We start from the raw sequence: 23,098 nt of genomic DNA on the forward strand, positions 1-23,098 counted from the left end.
ATTGACTCGCTGGGGACTTCTCTCTCGGGAGCATCCACGCGTCCCCGAGGGGGCTGCCTGTCTCCTCTCATCAGCATCACGGCGAGAAATTTTACAGCCGCTCTTTCTAGCCCTGCTAATCCTGTTATCCGGGGGGTTATAAATATTAACGCCGCCGGGGCTGGGGATGGGGGACCAGATTAAGCCCTCTCTGAAGTAAGATGTCAGCCAGCCTCTTTCCAGCCCACCAGCGCCCGGGGCTGCTGGATGAGCTGCACGGCAGAGCCCCGCAAGTGCCCTGCCCGGAGGGGCTGCTGGGCGCCTCGGTGCTGGATTTTGTAGCCGACCTCTCCCTGGGCACCCCCCAGGCTCCCCCCAGGGCCAGGCCGGGCCTGGGGCTCTGCGAAGTCACCTCCGGGCCTGCCTTCGGGGACAGAGCCCTGTCGCTCCGGGAGGGGATGGCCCGGGGGCTGCCCCTGGCTGCCTTCGGAGATGGAGATCCCGAAGACGAAGAGGAGGAGGAGAGGATGCGCTGCGCTTCCCTCCTGGACAGGCCCAGGAGAAAGCGGGTTATCACCTACGCTCAGCGCCAGGCTGCCAACATACGGGAGAGGAAAAGGATGTTCAACCTCAACGAAGCGTTTGATCAGCTGAGGAAGAAGGTGCCCACCTTCGCCTACGAGAAGAGGCTCTCCCGGATAGAGACGTTGCGCCTGGCCATAGTGTACATCTCCTTCATGACTGAGCTCCTGGGCGGCTGCGGCGGGCAGGAGGCGAGCTAGGGAGCGCCGGGGCCCAGCGGGACGGGGCTGGGGGCCGGGCACCCCGCACGGCACCGAGCAGGTGGCGCCGGCGCCTGTCTCCTCGGGGCGCAGGAGCTGTGGCTCCTGCCTTGGCTTCTCACCGCAGCCAGGACGGCGGAGGTGCGGGATGCAGAACGAGGAGCCTTTGGGGTAGCGTGCGCTGGGGGCGGGGGCAGGAGTGGGGAGGGGTGGAGAGGCTCCGCATGTGTAGATTTGCTAATATATATAATTTGCGTAAAGGGAAGGGAAGAAAATGCAGGTCTGAGGCCCTTGGGTTTCTCTTGCGGCGCCCGCTTGCTCTACAGCTTTCGCCATTTGTTGCTTCCGAGGAAGGCTCGGCCGCGGCCGCGGAGCCGTTGCCGTGGCAGAGCGGGGCTCCAGGGGCTCCAGGGGCTCCAGCTGCCCGCCCCGCTGCCCGCCGGCGACCGGCACAACCCCGGCGTGCGCATTTTAACCTCGCGCTTTCTGCTTTTTTAAAAAAATAAATAGTAACTCCCTTCCCTTTGAAACCCAGCCTGCCAAGTCCATGCCGTGTGTCACAGGGCAGTAAAGCGGAACATCTGGACACAACCGTTTGTTGTCACGGCTTTCTTCCCGGGACCAGTTCCGTCCTTGCGTGTGGGCGGCCGGCGCCGTGGCTCGCAGCGGGCGGGAGCTGGCGGAGGAGGGCTCGGCACGGCACGGCTCAGCACGGCACGGCGGGGCTCGGCACGGCACGGCGGCTGGCCGGGACGCCCCGCAGGCTCCGCGGCACCGGCGGGGCCGGCCTGGGAAGCCGTTTGCGTTTCCTGAGAGAGAAAACGTGTGAGCTTGTGGGCTTTGATTCTGGGGAGGTCAGGCGGAGACCTTTACTCTCTCACCGGATTCCGGCCACCACAGCCCCCACCCCCCCCCCTCCCACCCCCCCGTGTCACTGCTTCGAGGAGAGGAAATAAATAAAAACAACCCGGAAAGCCGGAGCGGGAGGGCAGGTGGAAGCCCGGGCCGGCCGTACCCTGGGGATGGGGACAGGGCTCCCGGCGGGGACCGTTTTTTTAGCGTTACCTACTAACGCCCCCCAGCCGCTTATTACCGGGGCGAGAGTCAGGGCGACCGGCAGCGGAGGGGGTGGCCGTGGCCGGGCTGCGAGAGGGGCAAGGGGCCCGGGGGTCTCCCTGGAAGCCTCCCCGGCCTCCCTCCGGCCCTTCCTGCAGTGCCTGCCGCCGCACGCCGCTCCCCCGGCGCCGGGACCTGCCCGCACCGCCGGGGCCGGGGCTCCCCTCGTGCCCGCAAGCAGGCGGGCAGCACGCGGCCCGGCCCAGCCTGCCCCAGCCCGGGGAGCCGGTGTCCCACCCACGCACTGCTTCTGCGTGACTTCGCAGGACAGCTTTTGTCTCCGCTGCATACAATTGTCGTGACATCAGTGAAATCAAGATTTACCCTGGATTCAGGCTAGTATGGCTAAGGTCTAAATTGCACCCTTGTGTCTCTGATTTCTTCTCTCATGTTTTGTCAGCTCCTGTGGTGATTCCCCTTCTTTTTCTCATTCCTTTCACTTTAATGTTATCATGAGTGATCCAATATCCTGTATTAATACTCCAATATTCTTACTCTTTTCACTTGTTTCCTTGGTTTCTTTTTTCCACTAGTTTCTGTTGACCTCCCTGACTCCACACATTGCATCTGCTTTCCAGTTGTCAGGATGCTTTTCTTCCAAGAGGCAGTTGGACAGTTAACACAGCTGGATCCTCTCTAGAAACTGGGATGTTTCACCTCTTCACATGGTTTTGTGTTTGGTTTGGTTTTGTTGGGTTTTGTTTTGTGGGGTTTTTTTTCTAAAAATAAAGTGAAAAAAAGAACTAAGAATGAACAATATTCCAAAATCAACAACTGTCCACATGACCCAGATGTATTTTACTGTTACCACTGTCTCAAGCAAAATGATGAAGACAAATTCTTCAAGGACAATGAAGTACACAATTTAATATTCACTTCTTAGCACCATTTCTCTGTGATCTCTATACAACTTGATTTCTACAGCATGTTTACATACCTTTTCGTATTTTTTCTTGCTCATGTCACTGGATGAAATTACAACTCTATAGCACACAGAGTCTTAGTTAAGAGATTCATAATGTAAACATGTCTGTAACAGATAATTCAAAAATTATTGGTTTTCTCTTCTTGGTTTAATAACAAAACATTGGAATTTGTTCATATTTATGTTAAAGCAGAAAAAACCTCACATTTTATTTTCAATTACAAATCAAAATCTGCATTATGAATCCTGATCTTTAACGGATCACTGGAAAATTTGCAGCAGCAATACAGAACAGTAGTAATATTCTTATATGAGCCACTGATTCTAAAAATAACATTAAAAATTAAAAAATGCAGTTGCACTATAAACCAATGAACGCAATATGCAAACAGCACAGACAGAATATAGAGATGCATTTCGTGTTACGTCAAAGATTTTGGATAAGCCTCTCAGTAAGACATTGATTTATAGGAGCTAAGAACTTGATGAAGGGGGCTTTGATTTTTTTATATTTCATGTTTTTCCAGAACTGGCAAAGATAAAGCAGGACAGTAGTCTAGATGTTTGGTTTTTTCTTAGACACCTGTATGAAAACTAAAGCATGCCTTTATGCCCATGAAGAGCTCAGCAAAACAGCAAGGTACCATACTGACCCATCACTTGGCCCATGCGGATGCGTCAAAGTCCTGGAAGCTCAGTCTGCTGAGAATATAAACAAATTATGGAAACATTGCAGAGAAGCTTCTTGCTGGAGCACAATCCCATCTCTCTGAAATAACAAGGCTGTGGAGTCTCTTCTCCCCTTATCCCCATCTCAATCCAAGACAGCTGCATCCTAGTCTGGGAGTCATGGTGCAATACAAAAGCATGTCAGGCTTGGGAAGCCAGTGAAACCCTGGGCCTAATGAAGTGAATGCAAAAGTGCTGCTAACTTCAGCGAGGTGAGGGTTTCACCCACTGCAGTGAAAGGCCTTTCCCTTGCTCAGAAACCCTGCTGCCACCAAGGCTGAGGCCAACCCATCCTTGGTCTCCCCAAAGCACCATGCCATTATCACCACATTAAGAACAAAATCTGACAGTGTCAATTACTTCTGGGAAAAGATAATAAGGGGGTTTTTAAGCCTTAGAGCTGTTTGATCATAACCCATTTTCAGATCCTGGTCTGTGGCGGGTTTGTTTATATTCTCTTTGCCCACTGAAGGCTGCCTTTTGGTAGAAAGCTGAGTTCCCTTGAAGCTATCGTGTTACAATTAGTATTCAGACATGTAAACCAAAAAATAAGCCTAAATGAAATCACATTTGAGAGACATTTCCAAGCTTTCTAAGAGAAGTATAAATAATCAAATCATTTTGCAATCTATAGTCAGGCTGATCTTGTTTTACAGCTGCTCAACCTGAAAGAAAGTTTAAGCAAATTAGTGCTGGAAACAGAACAAAATATTATGATAGCACTGCAAACTCCTGCATCCACATTCTGACCAGCTACTATGGCCCCATGATTGGTGTTTATTATCGCATTTGTCAGCGTTTCCATTATAAACACTCTAGTGTGGAGGGTTTATAACTCAGCTATAAAAATTCCCTCCAGGATGAAACTTGATAAGTGAAGTCTTAGTCTAGCAACACTCTTTTTTTTCTTTTACAAACTTTAAAATAAATTGGTTTTTGAAGTCATAGGGGTACTAAGCAAAAGTGACAGAAAAGAGTCTTTGATTTATTTTTGTTCTCCTTCAGATCAGTGGTGCTTCTCAAAGAGAATTTTTATGTAGCCCTTTTGGTCCTTTCAATGAACTTGGTCCTTTTGTTTTTTGTTGTGTTTTTTTTTTATATTAAAAATAGCCAAAATACTGAGGTTTAAAATGTGATTACTGTGCATGCTGAGTCCCCATTTGCCTAAGAATTTGCTGGGTTTACTAGGCTTGAATACTACCAATCTGCAACAATAACAGCCAAGCTTTTCCTTCTACTTGTATAACAGAACAGTTAGAAGGATGGATAGGTATGCTGGTTATAGTCTTTTTGTAGTACAGTAAAAATTGTTGTCTTTTCTAAAAAGTTGCTAAATATAATCAGTTCAGATTATTTTCTATTAAACTTTACTCCAAAAAGCATGCTTGTTTCAGATATTGAAATGAACATTCATCACAGCAGTACACCCAGAATAAAAGAATTGACCTAATAAAAATATTCAACTGCAACTGCCTTAAAAATATGGCTTTTTAAGAACTACAGTTCATATATTATTTTAAAATTTGCCTGTATTACAACCAGATTTTATTTTTTCCCTTCTCTGTCCTAGTTTCAGGTGTAATCTCTGGTCTGGCTGGCAATAAATTTTAAGGCCCTGAAATTTCTTACAGCCACCACTCCACTGATCACCAGCCACAGTCCAGTCCAGTGGTCCTTACACACCTGAAATTCCTGTTCCTTCAGAGAAGTCAAAGTAGGGGAGCAATCCTGCAGGCTTTGCTTCTGTATCATCAGTTCTCACATGGATATATATACTTGTAAGGACTGTAACATATTCAAATTGTTGTGTGCATTGTATTATCTTAGTGTGGTTTATACTGCTCTCCAAGGATTCAGTGCCTTAACTGGGACTCAGGCCATCTCCTCCTGCACTGAGGGGTTTAGGATGGTTCCCACATACAGTGATTGCAGTGCAGAAAGACAGACTTCACTATTGTCACACCAAGCTTTATTTCAAACCAAAGTAATCAGGCACCCTGAGGTGCTAGGCCTGGTCTATTATAGCACTGCCATAATTTCAAAAAGGAAGATAAAGAGCCTTCTGTTGGTTTAACTGTCTCTCTTTAGCTCTGAAAGCAGAAGAAAGATACTAATTGCCCAGGTTACTTCCAGTTCCATCTTGTCTTGCTCCAAGCCAAGTTCAAGGGAAGGTAGTACATTTTATGATTTTCTGCACAGCAAAGAGGAGGATCTTCACCATAAATACATGAACTGAGAGAAGGAGAAGTTAAAACAGATGTTGATACTTCTTTTTTTTCTAGCATTGTTTACTTACTATACAGTCTTTAACTTTGCTAATGAACTCTGACCTTTGAAATTTATAATTGTTAGAGGAAAGAGTGGTGACTATAGCACAAAGGATACAGGAATAATTATACCACAGCAAACACTATCACTGCTTGAACAGTTCGGGTTCATGTGGGGTAGATAATGTCTCTGATCTGGGTAGAAGGTAGCTTAACAAAGACTTTGAAAACAACAACCAATGATTTAGGATCATTCACTTTTTGCATTACAAAGATAAGATATCATATAAAGATCCTGATTTTTTGGAGGTCGCTGCTGAAACAAAGGGCATGTAAAAGCGGTGACCTGAAGCCATAGCAATTATTTTTGTCTTTGATGGTGAAATGAAGGTGTGCAGCTCCATCAGCCCTTTTCTCTTCAGCTATGATTAGTGACTACAGTGCACTTACTGCTCATATCCAGTATGCTGGAAAATTGTATTGCATTTTACAGTGCCCTGGGATCCCCACTCAGGCTCTTAGGTGCTTGGCAGGGTTGGTTTTCTGTGGAAATGCAGGTGCAAAGGAGATACTGGGTGCTGCTCCCAAAGCCATGTGGTGGGAAGGGGTCATGCTGTCTCTGTGGGTGTTTCTGGGTAAAATGCCAGTTGCAAAAAGCAACCCCCCTAATAAATACAATGAGAGATTAGAAATATAAAGAGAAGTTTCAATAGACAGACAATACATATAAACTTTTGCAAATGTAAGGGAAGACCTAAAAAAGCCTTGACGCCCTGCTTCGGCCCTAGAGCTGGTGTGGCCCTTTGAATTCCCCTTTTACTCCTCCATTGCTCTGCTCCTCTCTCTCCTGGCAAACTGAGGACCCTTGCAATACAAAAAATGTCTCCTTTAAAATGCATTTGTTTGAAAAATGAACGCAAAACCCAGTAGAGCTAGATCCAGCCACAGCACATCAGATTTCATGTTGCAACAGTGTGCTACAATTTCTATTAAAGCTGGCGCCAGTGATCACATTCTGCCATTCAGTCCACTCCGCGTGGTTGTATATTTTCTTAATGAGGATCTGAAATCAGCCCCCTTCACTTAACTGACAGTCTGCCAGAATTATGCCATCTTTCCAAATGCAGAGATCATATGATCCATCTGTTGTCTGCAGCCATGCAGGGGAAACATTTTCCAAAGAGAAATGTGGGTTGGCCCCAAAAGTATGTAATTATCCAAATGCTGAAGTGTTTCAGATGTTTCAAGGTGCTCTTGGACCTGATCTTGGCCATCTAAGCTCCTATGAAGTCTTTTAGAATAATGTACGTAACTAAGCCATTGAGTTGGCAGGAAATTTTTGTAGTACAGGAATAGTTTAAAAATTATTCTTAAATAACTTTGAGCTGAATCAGAGATCCAGGACTCAGCAATATCATCTGGGCCATTTGGGAGTGCTTACACTTTTAAGTAGTTCACATTTTTGTTGTTAGTATTATCACACATAAAACAAAAAGTAGAAACCATTAAGTGAATATACAGAAAGATGTTTTAATCTATTTTTAATCATATTTTAATGATATGCCAGAACACTGCAGTAATTCCACAGCATCCTTAACTATCATAACTCTGCAAACTAGCAGATGCAAGAGAAGTTGTAGGATGATGAATAAGTCATGAAGAAGAGAAAAAAAAAAGGAAAAAAGAAAAAAGGAAAAAGATGATTGAGAGACTGTGAAGTGAAGGGCTATCTCAGATCTTTCCCTGCCTTACTTGAAGGCGCGTGGAATTCATTTCATATTACATCTGAGCCAGTTCAAATTTTCTTTGCAGATATCTTGAATGTTGCCAAGTATGGTTAAACTGATAGTTTAGGTCCTCATCAGGTGCCACCTTCTTGACATATAGAACCTAAATTTTAATCATGAGCAAATGGAGCTTTCACTGAAGTACTGATAACTGTGCTTGAACTACTAAACCAAGCCTTGGTAAGATGGAGTTCAAGTCCTGTTGCCAAAAACACCTTTACCAGCTCCAAGGTATTAAATCTGGAGACATTCACATGTCCATTACTTTATTCTGTCAACCATACATGGTTTGACATTAGCATAAATCCATTCTCACGGTTATATCTTCCACACATCCCAGAACGGAATGATTACAGTATACCCTCTCAGATCACAACTGTCATACCCATAGACTGGGTATAGCATAGGGTTTTCCCTTGGAAAGGAGTTCTACCAAAGCTATGATGAGAACATATGGTACTTGTCATATTTAAAATACACAAGCATATTTCCTGAAAAAAAAACAAAGATTCATCATACTCTCTTTGAGAGCAGTAAAAGCATGAATCTGCAACGTGCCATTGGCCAAATCCTTTGAAGGATCCAGCCCATAAGCCAAGTCTTCTACTGGAGAGGATTTTGGAGTATAAGGTCAGTGGGTTTTGCCTCCAATCTGAAAAGACATACTAGGTAGCTGAGAATGGCACAGAAAGTGAAAAGTTCTTATGACACCTCCTTCAACCCTGCTTCCTCTCCCAAAACAGTTTTTGTGAAGCTATGGGTCATTAGCATTGTTTATTGGGAAGGTTTCTGAATCACTTCCATACCACAGAAACACCCAATATCACCCCAAAGAGGCAGTGTGACCTCAGAGATGAAAAGAGGAGGCTTTATGCCGAAAATCTTTTCTTTTACTGAAAACATCCAATGACACATTTTTAAATGACAGGAGGTAGACAAGGAGATTGGTAATGTTTGCCTTACAACAGCTTTGTGGAAATGCTGGCGGCATCAGGGAGGTTTCCTAGTCAGTGAAAACCTAGGAAAAACACGAGCTGCATTTGCCGTGGTTTCTTTCTACTCTATGTATAATGCTACTACAACCTGTATGACACTGCTGTCCTGCATCTGTATTGCAAATGGGGTGATGTTATCTGCATCGTTTGCAGTGCCACAGCTGTTATTGGGGAGCTGCTAGTCCATTCCCTTCAGTTTCAGTGTCCTTGCAGCAGCACATATTCCCGCATAGATTTCAGATAACATTTGCAAATGCTCTTGAGCAGAGCTTAACAGGAACTTCTTGTCATGTAATATTTTCCTAACCTCTATGACTTAAGGAGCAGTGGAAATCCTTTTTTTGCCTCAATGAACAGTTTGGGAGGGGTATGCGCAAAGAAATACAATGACTCCCATAACCACAAGGAATGAAAGAGCATCTTCTGTTTCTTTATAGCAGTATAGCTTGCTTCTGACCTACACAAAGCCTGTTTCTTGTAGTGGCAGCTGAGTGACTGTATGGCCTTTTTCCCTCCTGTCTCTACGCCTTTGGGTTGGCCCTTACCCTTGATGTGAGCAATTATGAAGTACCTCCTATTATACATGTGATTTAGCATTAAGAACTTAATTTCCCAACAGCACATCTAATCTTCAAACATGGTTATTTTTTTTCTCTTTTTTGGATGAAATTAACTACCCACAGAGAATTCTGTGCGGAAATGGTAAGACGTAGACAGTTAACCTGCCAGCTACACTAACAAATCAGATAGTTTGACATCTAGACCAGACTATTAGTTCCTGCAATGAACTGACAACATGAAACCACAGATGGAAGGATTTGGTGTTGCAATATTTTACCTGCCAAATTGGAGGCTACGTTGTCCGCTCGGAAGAGACAGCCCATTCTGGGATGCGTCTTTGAGAAGGAGAATGTGGCAGCTGTTTCACTTTGTACAGCAACATGACACAGTGTTATAGGAAAGAAAATACAGAAAATTATCTTTCTTGATTGAAATTAAGCCAACTGACAGTGTGCCATACCACAGCCACTCAATTACATACGTTGAATGTAGATAAAGTTGTAGTTAGCCATAACGGAATCTGGCCAGAAGACGACATCATGAGTCTTTCCAAGACACTAAAGGATTTCCACTGACCAAAAGTTTAACATGCTGGCAGATAATAGCTAGGTTGAAGGCCATCTGGGGATAACCAAAATAGATCATAAATGTCACTGTAGATAGCATATGGCTGTAAGCCATTGCAACATAATTGATCAAACTTCTATCTCTTTGAAAGGAACGATGACCATTTTACTGTCAAATAAACCTCGTTCAGCAAAAATTCCTGCAGACATACATCATTCAAATTACCCAAACCTCTGATACAATGACTACAAGGAAGCAGTGCGGCCTCTGTAAGGCTGTAATTTGTTTTTATATTGCCTTCTTTTTTATTAAAAAGTATGCTTTTAAATACTATGTATTGTTGTAGAGAAAAGGATTACCAACTGAGGTGTAAACTTCACTGTTTTGTAATAAAGCCCTTGCTATATTCTACTGAACATTCTCTGCCTTTGAATTAATTACATCTGCTGTGACCAAGAGCTACATTATCCCTTTTGCGAAGTGTGTAACAGCAAAGAATAACATTAGATCAGACATTAGAAAATTTCATCAATGGCTCGAATATGAACTGAGACATAAAGCTGAACATACCCTCGAGTCAGGAGGGTATTTTGGACTGAAGTGTCTGCTCTGACTTTGAAAATTTGGGCCATATCTTACTGTTTAAGGTCCAGCCCATATCTATACCACTGAGCTCAAATCATCCTTGTGCTTACTAGGTCAACAACCACATTTCTACTGTGCAGCAAAATATGGATGTTTTGAAAACTGAAAACAAATTACAACCTTCATGTAAAGGATTATTTTTAAATCATGGAAAATTCTACAAATTCAGCTAAATATTAAGGAATAATGACTGACCCTTTAATCCAAAGGCAGCCTCTCTGAAATTTTTTTTATTCAACAATACTCTTAGCCTGGACATGTTTTCATTTTTATTTTATTTCAGATTTATTTGACCAATTTTAGGGCTTGATCCAAAGCCCACTGAAACACTCCCCTTGACATCAAAGGATTTTGGACCAAGTCCTTAATGCATGCAAGCACAAATGTTCTGAAAGGTAAAGCGAGTATTTCTCTGCTTCTGACAGGAACTAGTTTTAGTACTGCAAGGTCACATAGAAGATTTTGGCATAAAAATATATTTGATATAGATACATTCCAAGACAGAAGCTGAAGCAACATGGTATTTTACAATACAGCATAGATAAAAATACAGACTCTTGTCTGGAGGTCAGAGTACATAGATAGACACATACATACATGTATGCATGCATGAAGAGTGAATTTGTGTTAATTTACTTCAGCGTATTGATAAACTATTGCCTCTTGTGGAAAATTGCCTTTGGAATTTGGTAACCAAGATTTGTGCTCTAGATCAGCTTCATTTTCTGACCTACTATATGACCTTTGGTCAGAAATTAAAACCAGGGTGTGGACCTATGCACAGACCAATCTTAGTGAGCAAGGTACCCTGAATAATCATCACCTTGTACTCTAGAGGCAGGCAAATGAGACTGGGGCTGTAAAATGAGGGATAATGCTGTACAGTAGATCTTTAGGCATCATAGCTGATAGCCCATAGCATAAAATAATTACAACTCCCCACTTAGAAAGAAATACATAAACTTTTATTCCACTCTGACTGCCTGTTCTGAAAGGGGATACAAACTAGCAGAGATGGAAATAAACCTCTGCTCTCTCAAAAGGTCTTCTAGCTCTAAGTACTTGTCCTCAGAAGTAAGGTAACTGTGGAAAGAATGAGATGGGTGTTCATTTCTGTGAACCTTTCCCCTCCAGGTTCCCCTCCTCTGTGTGGCTACAGTCAGCAGCCCTGTGTGGTCTCAGGCTGGGAGGAGGAGGAGGTGGATGGGTTCCAACTTGCAGACCTGGCATTCAGTCAGGCTACCAATCAAAAAAAAAATCCATTTACCTAGGAGAGCATATGTGTATGTTAGAATGACCTTCCAGGTCTTTTCCCTCACACCAGGCTTTACCAGAGGTAAAGGCGAGCCTATTACCCTGTCTAACAAACTCCTATGGGATTCTTGAGAGTCATGGTTGTTTCTCACATGACCCTTTTTTTCATCTTCATCTGTGAAATCCCGAGAGTGACTGTAAGTCTAAAGGAGACCATACTGAGTAGGAGACACAGGGGATTCTTCCCCAGGGTGCAGACATCGCCGGTGGGTGAAAAGCCTGCTTCCATGCTGAAATTCTGGCTATAGGACTCTGAGTCGAATTGCATGTGCTGCAAGGAGAGTTTGAGTCCACCCGTAAGAAGAAAGCTTTGTGGAATGCTTTATCCATCATCTTTGCCCAAGGTGTGCCCTCCCCTGCCTTGGAAGAAAAAGCAAAATTTGTGGTTAAAAAGGCCTGAAGTTTTATGGAGTTTCCATGGGCCAAGTGTACTGAAAGATTGAATATATTGATGTGAGTAATGTGTGGGAGCAGGAGGATACAAAAAATACAACGAAGATATATTTACATAGTTCAGGAAAGATGGAAGAGATGGAAAAGCCAAAAAAACCACCCAAAAATCAAAGGAGCTGAAATAGTAAGTTGGTTCCATTATTAATATAAATAACTACCATCCCCTGGAGTGCAGATAAGCTTGTTTTACTAAGCAGTCTTTTCAGATTTAGACATGAAACCACATAAACAAGACCCAGAGCCACAATTAGGGGCAAAGCTCCACCACAGCATTAGATATCTTGATGTCTTGTGAAGAGAGGGACTGGTCTTCTCTGGGGTAGAGGAGGGGATACCACTCAGGCTTCCAGCAAGGTATTCGTGGTTTGCTTAAAAACCCCTACCCACCGCCACGAATTAATTCTGGATCCGAATAAAGCACATATAAATAAAAGATATTCTATTAAAACACGGGTTGCAAATAATTTTCAGGTCCTAATTTGTTTGGACACCTGTCTCCCCTGTGGGATCACTGGTTTGATAACGGGACACAGGCACTCCTTGGCCTTGCGCTGCGCGAAGACGGGGAGGGAGGGAGAGGGAGGGAGGAAGGGAGAGAGGGAGGGAGAGAGAGAGGGAGAGAGAGAGGGAGGGACGCCGCAGCGGGAACGGGAGCCGCAGCCCGGGCTCAGGGCGGCGCAGCGCTCCCTGCCGCTGCCGCAGCCCCGCGGGCGGTCGGGCGCCGGGGGCGCCGGGGGCGCTGGGCCGGCCTTGCACCGCAGGGGCTGGGAGCGCTGGGAGGCCGAGGATGAGCTTCGGGGAAGTTCAGGAAAGCCACGGTCACGTCCTCCTGTGCAAGCAAGCCGTTAGGCTTTCAGATAAACGGCCACATCACAATGAGCTTGAAAAATAAAAGTCGCTGCAGTCCTTCTGGCAAGGAAACTGATTCCTTGAAGGGTTCCCGTGTTACCCTTCTGTTTTCCACAGCTGCCGAACGAAGCGAGAGGCAGAGCGCCCCGCGCTAGCAGCACACCAGTGGGAACCGTCCGTGTGTCCACGGAGGATCCGTGTGCCGGTGCACTCCCCCGGCCAGCCACGGCCCCGCGGCGGCCGGGTCCCCCGGAGCGAGAGGAAACCCTCGGGGGTGGCCGAAAGGACTCCGTGCGACAGACCCGGGCGCGGTGAAACGGGCGTGACCCAGCCCGAAAGGACGTGGGCTGCCGCGGGAGCACGGAGGACGCCCGCCTAGCCCTGCCCGAGGGGGGAGCGACTCACCTGGGAGCCGTGCCCGCCGCGGCCGGAGCGGGGACCGGCGGGGAATCGTGCCCTCCGGTGGTCGCCGGCCGCACAGCCCGGCGGCCCCAGCCCCGCCGGCGGCGCCGCGCAGCAGCTGCCCGGCCCGCGGGCCCCGGTGGCGGGGCAGGGAGAGCCGGGCGGCCCGGCAGCCCGCCCGCGTCCCTGGCTGTGGGGCTGCCGCAGTGAGCGGGGAGAGAGAAAAAGAAGCAGAAAAATGGGCCCCGCTCTCAGCCCCTTCACACACCCGCTCCGGCCGCCTGCCGCTGCTCCGCGCGGGTGTGCAGCAGGGCACAGCGGGGGTTCTCAGCACGTGGAGCTGGCGTGCTTTCAACACCGAGCAAATCACAGCATAAGTGTCAGCGCGGAAAGTTGCTGGTGGGTCTCTTGTCCCTTTGGAAGCCATTGGGCCTCGACCAGGCTTTCACTTGACATCTGCAGGAATTAGAATACCTGGCCATGGACACCGGTGGGGAAACCGGCTGATTTCAGTGGTCTTTGAAACAGGTCTTAAAGGTACAGCTTCTGTGGAAACACCGGACTGAAGGCTTCCGCATGAAATACCCAGGGAGCCTGTCCCTGTGTGTGCACGTGTGTGACAGTTACGTCGCTGAATATCCCAAGGAATCCCCACCAGTGTGAGATTTTGGTGTTTCACCACAGTGAATAGCCTTTGAGAGCTAAATTACAATGTGTGTATATGCATGCCATATAGGGAATACTGAACAGCCTATTGCAACCCGGTTGTAATTTGCATGTATGCACAAAACACATTGGTGGGCAACGTTGTAAGGTGTAACCACCAGATCTTGAGCACGCTAGTTCTCACACTTCTGCACTGATTTATAAACAGGCAGACAAAATCAGACCTTTCACTCTTTCTTCAACAAAAATAAAAGAAAGAATCAAGCTGTCAGCCCACTCCCCTCAAAGCTGTGGTGCTTCTGCCTGGCTAAGGTAGACCCTGTTTGCCCCCACCTGAGTCTCAGCAGCTAATGGGTGCTACTTCCTAGGAGCTTGTGATTTATTTAGCTCCATGTTCACACCCACACCTGTAATTGGGATGATTACTTTACAAGTGTTACACATTACTGAACAGTTGACAAAATGCTGGAGTTCTCTGCGTCCTAACAGTGCCCCATGTAAGGGCTGATCCCAAAGCGCACACTTCCCTGAGCTAAGGCCTAGGGAAGCCTTGCAGGAATGGACCTGGAAATATCCCTAGAAAGGCCCTGGAGCTGCGTGCAGCTTTGCTTGCCACCTCCAAAGAGCAAAGCAGGGTTGACAGCCTTCCCAAGGAGCCAGGGGAATCCTCACCCAAGCCATGCCTATGCATAGCAGAGAACAGGACATGGTCCAAAGTGGTCTGCAGGTCTATCTAACCTTTTGGAGGTTCAAAACAGATAATTTAACACTGTATGAACTACACAATGATTACTGATTTAGTGTGGAATACAAAGCCTCCACCCCCATCCCCACCAGAACTGTGTATTTCAAGCTAAACCAGAGCTGATTTTAAAACTCCACACAATCCCTGCTTCCCTTCCTTCCCAACACACATGTGTATGCACACTGCAAAAGATCAGCTACACATGCACACACACCCACACACAGACACACCTCACATGTTAGCACACCAGTATGTTTTTCTCTCACACAGACCCCTGGACTTGACCCTCTGACATATCCACACTCCTCCAGACACAGCTGCACACACTCCAGCACTGGGCAGGGTTGCTGCCCACCAGTAGGCCTGGGGGATCCAGGCAGGCTCCCACAGCCAGCCCAAGGGCATGCCCCCTGGGCCAGACCGCTGCCACCACAGCTTACCTGGCCCCTGCGCTCCTGTGGTGGGTCTTGGCAGGAGGAGCATGGGCTTCATTGCCTTTGCTCCTGAGCACGATTTGTGAGTCAAAGATGAAGCAAAAGCCAAAATGAAAATGACAGGGGTTTCTGTGTAGTCATGGCTCATACAGCAAGTGCGCAGGTCCCAGGTAGCACCGTACATGTTCTGCTAACTACTGCTGGTTGCTTTTGCTGCAGTTTCCCTGAGGAGTAACTGACCCTAAAGCCAACCATCTATCATAGTCAGCCCCTCCTTTCTCTTCAAGGTCACCCTCCCCCTACATTTCTCTGTGTTTTCTGATTTTCCAAACCATGTAATACTGCCTCTTCACCTGTCCTTGCCTCTCCCACACACCCTCCTCTGCACACCCTCCTCCACACACCCTCCTCCTGCCCCATGGCAAGCAGGTCATGTCCTGCATCGCATTCAAAGTTCAGGTGACCCAGACAAGCTGTGGCTCCTGCCAAAGCACCTCTGGAGACACTGCCCCTTTCTCCTTTCAAGCAGTGGATCATTTCCATTGATTTTGCTGATGTGGGTCTCCACCATCCAGGCATTGCCCCAGTGTCCTATTCCCAGCAAGGTAATAACAGTTACCCAGGTTTGGTTTTGCACTTCGGTATTTTTTGCATAAGAAGAATGGGAGAGAAAGGAAAGATGGGGGGAAGGAAGGAAGAAAGGAAGGAAGGAAGGCAGGCAGGCGGGCAAGCCTCCAGAGCTGCCTACCGATGCTCACCACTACTGTTTCCCACCTTTGCTCTGTAATGGCACTGCTCAACACCCCAGAGGAGCACTGAGGCTCTGGGCACAGCCAAAATTGGTGAGAGGGAGGGGGAAGGAGAGCCAGTTCTTCTTACCTTGGGGGCAGCAGCTGCTGGCAACACAAGGGAACCCCTGAAGCTCCCTGGGACAAGCCGTGGTGTGGAGGTGAGTGGAGAGGCCTACAGGTCGCAGCACACACCGCAGGGACAAGCTGAAAGCCGGGGGAGCTGTGCTCACTCACTGTCCGTGTGCCGGCATGCCTTCTCTTGCCTGGTCAGTCAGCCCCTGTTTCCCCCCGCCCCCGGTACTGGTTCCAGCTGTTTCCCAAAAGAGAAAGTTTAGGGCAGGCTGCTGTTCGCTCACGCTGTGGGATGGCAGACCCAAGGAGGAAAGCTCACCCAGGGGGCTAACGGAGGAGTGGTGGGGCAACTCTGCCAGCAATGAGCGCCCAACGGGCTCTGTGGCAGGGAGCGGGGCCATCGGCCGCACCGGGACTGGCCCACTGCCCCTCAGCGGCGGCTGCACCGGGGTCCTGGCCCCTCGCAGTGCCCAGGACTGGAGGTCTCTGCCCGGAGGACAGGGAGCCTGCAGGCAGAAGGAAGAGATGGCTCTTTTCCCCGGAGCAGATGACAGCTTACTTCCAGAAGCCTTGCTTTTTTCGTCCCTGGGGTTTACCGCGGCTCTGCTATTTCGTTTGCCCTCTCTGCCCTCCCACCCCAAAGACAGCCGGGGAGCGGTGGCGCTGCCCGCTCTGCCCCGCACCCGGAGATGCCCCGTCTGAGCGGTCACTGCCAGGCCGGCAGCGCGGGCGTGCGGTCCCCTCACAGGGAGCAGGAGAAGTGCATCGCCCCATTTATTAATGGGTGGCAATTTCTAGCCTTCCTTCCCAGGCGTTCCCCGTTTGAATCTGAGCTGTTGTTAAAACGACACACCACCTGCTCTGTGCTGCCAGCGACCGGGGAAGAAGGCATAAAGGCGGGGGATGGGGAGAATTAGCTTTGGCTGCAGACATAAAAGAGAATTTAAACTAAATAAGCTCGGTTCCCAGGAAGTGCCGGAGTCGGGCGCCTTCAGGGAGGGCGAACTGAAGCGAGTGGCCACGGCGTGTGCCTCGCTGCCAGGAGCCACAGGGAGGGTCTGCGCGCCCTCCCGTCTCCCGGTATGCCAGGCTGGGGACGCAGATCCTCCCGGGTTTCTCTTAAGACGAACTCAAGGACTGGTGCGTGTGCACGCAGCCAGTGCGTAGTTTCGCCGCCGCTTCCACCTCTGAAGATGGCTTTCTCCGAGAGCAGTCCTCCGGCCGGACGGGACAAGGCTGTGCCGTCCCCCCTCTGCAGCCCAGAAACGTGCAGCTGCCTCGAAACGCCGGACCCCGGGGGCGCCCGGCGACAGCAGCGCGGGGTGCAGGAGAGCGGGACAAAATTAGGATGTGCCTGGATGCTGCCCCGCGGGTTTCCCTTTCCTCCTTTTCAGTGCAAGCCGTGCGCGCTGCGGCGGGGGAAGCCCGAGAGGTGCGGGATGCCCCCGCCGCCCTGGGGCAGCCGCCCCCAGCGCAGGCACCCAGCGGGCCGCTCTGCCCCCCGCAGCAGCGCCGGGGGGGCACCGGCACCCCCAGAAGCTCCCGCCCCGGCCCCTCAGCACCACCCCAAAGCCAAATCCGAAATGAAGGAGCCTGGGGCAGAAACCGCGGAGAGGGAAGCAGAGAAAGGGGTTGGGGTAAGGATGTATGTGTGTGGGGAGCGAAGGGAGTCCAGATCACTTGTGAATGGCTTGAAAAAAATAATTGGGGGAGGGCGTGGAGGGGGGGAAGCGGAAACTTTCCTATAAAACTCAGCAAAAGTCCCTCCTCTCCACGTCAGGCCAATGACACTGCTGCCCCCAAACTTTCCGCCAGCAGGAGCTATAAGAACCTCCAAGTCTTCAACTTTCTCCCAATCCCAGACACCTCGAAGGGGCTCCAAGGAGGGATCGGGAGGGATTTTTTTTTTTGGTTGGCTTTTTTTTCCCCTCTTGGATCCTGATGCCATCCCCCCTCCCCCCAAAGTGAGGTCCTCCCTCCCTCCCTCCCTCCTCCTCCTCCTTCTCCTCGCAGGCCAGCGAAGCAGCCGATCAAGGGGGAGCTGGCGGGTTAGGTGCCCCCCTCTTCTCCCTGCCCTCCCCCCCCTCCCGGCCCGCTTCTCGCGTCTCCCCCCAGAGATGATGCAGCAGGACGAGTCAAACTCGCCAGTCTCCCCCGCCGACGACAGCTTGAGCAACAGCGAAGAGGAGCCGGACCGGCAGCAGCTGCCCAACAACAAGAGAGGGGGGCGCAAGCGGCGCTCCAGCCGCCGCAGCGCCGGCGGTGCCGTCGGGGCCGCGGACGAGCCCTGCAGCCCGGCCCAAGGCAAGCGGGGCAAGAAGTGCGGGGCGGGCGGGGGCGGCGGGGGCGGCGGCAGCAGCAGCGGCGGCGGCAGCCCCCAGTCCTACGAGGAGCTGCAGACCCAGCGGGTCATGGCCAACGTGCGGGAGCGGCAGCGCACGCAGTCGCTGAACGAAGCCTTCGCCGCCCTGCGGAAGATCATCCCCACGCTGCCCTCGGACAAGCTGAGCAAGATCCAGACCCTCAAGCTGGCGGCCAGGTACATCGACTTCCTCTACCAGGTCTTACAGAGCGACGAGCTGGACTCCAAGATGGCAAGCTGCAGCTATGTGGCCCACGAGCGGCTCAGCTACGCCTTCTCGGTGTGGAGAATGGAGGGCGCCTGGTCCATGTCCGCATCCCACTAGCAGGCGGCGTCCCCCACCCGCATCCCCCCGGCAGGAGCCCTAGGTAAGGCAGGGACACCGAGACCGGCGGGGAGAAGGGGGGTGGGGGGTGGGGGGAAACGAGGGGCCGCTGGCTGCGCCGTGGGCCGGGCACGCGTGGCCGTGGGGCGAGAGGGGCCCTCCCCGTCCGGCGGGGCCTGGCTTCCAGGGCCGGCCGGAGCACGGGGAGGCTGGAGGTGCCCCCCCACCCCCCACCCCGGCGTGTCCCTCCTCCTGCGCGGCCCGCGGTGCGTCCCCGGCCCCGCGGGGCCCACGCGTGGCGGGGCGATGCCGGCGGCCGGCGGGGTGGGCTGCGGGCGGGGAGGCGGCGGTGCGGGTGTGCCGCGGCCAGATGGGGCCGGCCTGAGGTCACTCCTTCGCCAAACGCCGCGGAGCCAGCGGGGCCGCCGGGATGGTTCCTGCTGCCGCTGTTGCTCGTATTTTGAAGTGAATCCATGTCCGCCTGCGTGCTTCCCGGCGAGAGTTTCCTACGGCCCCAGCAGCCCCCTTCCCGCGGCCCTGCCACCGCTGGCTGCCGGGCTGGGGTGTCACACGGCCACCGCGCCGCCCGCGCGGCGGGGGCACGGGCTTCTCCCTCCCCTCTTGGTGCCCGACGTGTGCATTTCCAGAGGCAGGGAGGTGTAGGTAGATGGGTGTGTAACTTTCATTCCAGTAACGAGTTTTCCGCCCTCTCTGGGTTTTTGCAGATGACATTGTTCCCACAGAAGGAGAAAATGGACAATCTAGAGACTCTGAAGTTGGATACGATTTTTTTTTTTTACTTGTCTTAAACAAAAAATGTACCAAGGATTTCTTGGAAATTAGAAGAGCAATATCCAAATTCAAAGCAGGGCGTGGGGAGCACTTAAGGAAAGAGAAAGAGACAAGGGCTTTGGACAGTGACTACCCTTTGGGCGTCGGTACAATCCACACATCTCTGCATTCTGATAGAAGTCTGAATCGATTTTTTTTTTTTAATTTTGACGAAGAATGTTGGAATTTAACTTTTTTTTTTATTTGCCTTTTTTGCATGCATTCCCAAGAGGTCGTGCCTATGAGCCACTGATGAAAGGAAATACGTTATTGTGGACTTTATTCATTCTTGAATGAAACCAACCAACCAACCAAAAAATATCCCTGTAGAGATGAAAACTTTTTTTTTTTTTTTATTAGGGGGGAATAAGCTGGGCTCAAGCTGTTATATACCCGGTTCCTAACTTTTTTATTATTATTATTTTTCCTCTGAGAAAAAAATAAACATTTTATTTATTTATTGATGACCCATGTTAAAATGCAAATAGATCCGGTGTCTAAATGCATTCCTATTTTTATGATTGTTTTGTAAATATCATTGTATATTATTTTTCTGCAATAAATAAATATGATTGAAATTTTAATAACCTTAAAGTTTGGTCTCTCTGAGAACTCAGGGTTGGAACTGGAGATAAATACCTGTTTGTTGAGCTGTAAAGACACCCAAGAGAGAGGGGGCACTAGTATAAACAAACCAGGCGAAAAACGCAAACAAACTAGCTACTGACAGACACAGGCACGTTATTTATTGAGACAGCTTTATTATTCTGTGCTGAAGCTCCCTGCATTTGGGGGGCAAGATATTATCTTCTCTCTCTTTCTCTCCCTCTCCCCCTTTAACCCTAACGCCAGGCGCTGCGGAGTTCCGCGGGGAGCGGAGCTCTCACCGCAGTGCTCGGGCGCTGCCGCTGTGCTGTGCCCCCCAGCTGCAAGGCAGGAAGAGGGCCCATTCCCCAGCCCCGGCGCAGGTATTTTTGCTGATACCCCCGAGGAAGAGGCACCAGTTTTAAACAGGGCTTCACCCATCCACAGGCAAAGCGGGAGAAAGTGAGACTGAAATAGGGAAGTGTCTAGCGAGTGGGGTTTTCCGGTGGAAGTGATGTTTGACTGCCCTGCTCTCTAGGGTTTTATATAATATATAGTCTAGCGATCACATTTTCGTTGTACAAAGCACCGAGGGATACGCTAACCCGCCCTCTTCTTTTCTACATGTAGGGCGCGTGTTGCCTCTGTTTCTTCTCACCGTACCCTCCGTGGGGTCCCGGTGTGCGGCGAGACCCCAGTTGTAAGAGAGAGGAAATCTCCAGATCTGAGGGCTCGGAAGGAAGGTGAAAAGGGAACTTGTTCAAACAACAACAACAACAACAAGAACCCCAACCCGAAACAACCCCAAACCCCAGCCCTTATAACCGGACAGCTGATTCCGTCTCTGCTGTCACTTGCTCACCTCCCGGCGCTTCGCACCGGCCCGTGCCTGGGGCGCGGCGCCTCCTGCCCCTCCGCGGCTGCGAAGGGTGCGCGGGTGCGCAGGGGCGCCCGCCGCGAAGCGCCCGTCTCGGCCCTGGGAGCCGAGCAGCGTCCTCGGCGGAGACGGGGACCCTGCCGCCGGGAATCAGACAGTGTCTAGGATAAATGGGATGGGGTGTTTTTGCAAAACAGAGCCTGTTTGCATAGCCCAGGTTGAGTTGACTTTATTACCTGAATGCTTTTCTTTCCATATCCACATATTACCGTCTATTGCTGACATAACAGTATTATGAATTTAATATCGTGCATATTTCAGGCCAGTGCGCAATGTTTACAGTAGAGAGCCCGCAGCGCTTGTTTGCACTGCCGGATTAGCGGGGACTTGGAAATTGGATGGGGGCTTTGGTGGTCGCGGCCCTCCGTGATGGAAAGGAGGGGGAGCCGCTGCGAGCTCCTGGGGGGCCGCTGCCTCCCCCCGGCGCTCCGGCACCGCAGTTGCCCGCTCGGCGGCCCGCACCTCCCGAAACACCCGGCTCCGCTGCGACCCGGCTGCCGCGGAGGAGGTAATGTCCGTCCGCGTACCCCGGCCGCACAGCCGCGAGGCAGGGGCAGCCCACGCGGGGCTTTGCTTGTGGGGCGGGGGGATCTGAGGGGTTGGGGGTGGTTTCGGTTGTTCTTTTGGGGGGAGAGATCACACCGGGGAAAGGGGGAAAACCGCCCCCCCCTTTAGGAAGACCGCAGGCTCGGGAAAAGCGGAGGTGAGCTGCTCGGTGCTGACGGGAGGGCACGTTTCGTGGACGGGTACCTGCGAAATACGAATAAGGAATCAAGTGCATTTTAAAATCCACGGGCCAGGCTGTCCTCGCCCTTAGAAATCCGGAGCAACTCCGCTTGATGGTCTTAAACCTGACTGACTCCGTCGCAACCGGCCAGAGGCCTCTGGCCCGGCCCGCGTCAGCCCTTTCCAGCAAGCTGAAGCACCCGGGTGAGAAAAATCCCGAATTGCTGTCCGTGGGGCTCCGCCAGGTCTCCCTGCCTCCCCCCTGGGTCCCTCCAGCCGGGTCCCTGCAGACGCACAGCCCTCCCCGAGCACCCGGGCGCTCAGCCGGCACGCCTTCCCCGCTGCGAACCCCTACCTTCGCTTCATTAAAAAAAAAAAAAATGTAAAAAGGAGATAACCCTGGTTCAAAAACACAAGCGTGCCCTTCCCGGGGTTGGAACTGGGGACTGCAGAGGCCTGGTGCTCCTAGGGCTAGAGCCAAAAGCGATTAAGTCAGAGTCAGGCTTACTGAAGGAAAAAATAATATATGTGTACTAATTTGTCTTCTGGGAATTTTAAACACTCTTGCAATCAGAAAATGAACTCTGCCTTTGGAAGTCCTGATTGATTTTGCTTCTTCCTCAGAGGCATCAGTACGTCCCGTTTGCTCTCAGTCCAGCCAGTCCGAGCGGAGAAGCGGCCCGGGTCGGAGCAGGGCCCCGTCTCCCCGCCACGGCCCCGCGCAGCGCGGAGGCGGCGGAGCGCGGGGGCGGCGGGTGCCGGGGCCGCCGCGGGTGCCGGCGCTGCGCCTCCTGCGGGGCGGCGGGCGGGGGGCGCCGGCCGCGGGCCCTCGCACATTCCTGGGTTTGGCAGGGGCCGCCCCGCTGCTTTCTCCAGGCCGGTATCGGATTCCTCCCAGGCGTATGATTTCACTTGAAGTCCTGCCCAGGAACCCTTCAAAGTGCGTGCTCGTCCCGCTCCCATGATGTCAGGCGGTTTTCCCTGCATCTGTAATTTTAAGCAAAACAAACAAACGCGCGCGGGGGGGGGGGGGGGGGGGGGGGGGAACGGGGGGAGGGACACAAAAATCACGAAAAAGCGCAGAGGGAGCGGGGCTCACCTGCGGCGCCAGCAGCGCGGCCACCTGCCGCCCGGGGCGAGCCCGCCGGTGGGCTCGGCGCCTCCGGGAGCAGCTCCCGGGAAGGGGCTCAGCTCCCGGCGCCGGTGCCCCCCCGGCCCGGCTCTGCTGCCAGCAGCCCTCGGTGGCTGCGCCC

General features: G+C 50.9%; 2 protein-coding genes across 2 annotated transcripts; both read left to right on the forward strand.

Moving 5' to 3' along the window:
• Positions 1-200: 200 nt before the first annotated feature.
• Positions 201-761, forward strand: FERD3L (Fer3 like bHLH transcription factor). The gene has a single exon (XM_056334297.1). It carries the CDS (start codon positions 201-203, stop codon positions 759-761), a length of 561 nt encoding a protein of 186 aa, XP_056190272.1.
• A 17,155-nt stretch (positions 762-17,916) lies between these two features.
• Positions 17,917-20,150, forward strand: TWIST1 (twist family bHLH transcription factor 1). Its single transcript, XM_056336680.1, has 2 exons — positions 17,917-18,809; positions 19,492-20,150. Exon 1 carries the CDS (start codon positions 18,197-18,199, stop codon positions 18,764-18,766), a length of 570 nt encoding a protein of 189 aa, XP_056192655.1. The 5' UTR covers positions 17,917-18,196; the 3' UTR covers positions 18,767-18,809; positions 19,492-20,150.
• Positions 20,151-23,098: the final 2,948 nt, after the last annotated feature.

Source organism: Falco biarmicus, chromosome 4 (assembly GCF_023638135.1).
Source record: "Falco biarmicus isolate bFalBia1 chromosome 4, bFalBia1.pri, whole genome shotgun sequence".
Taxonomy (NCBI): Eukaryota; Metazoa; Chordata; class Aves; order Falconiformes; family Falconidae; genus Falco; species Falco biarmicus.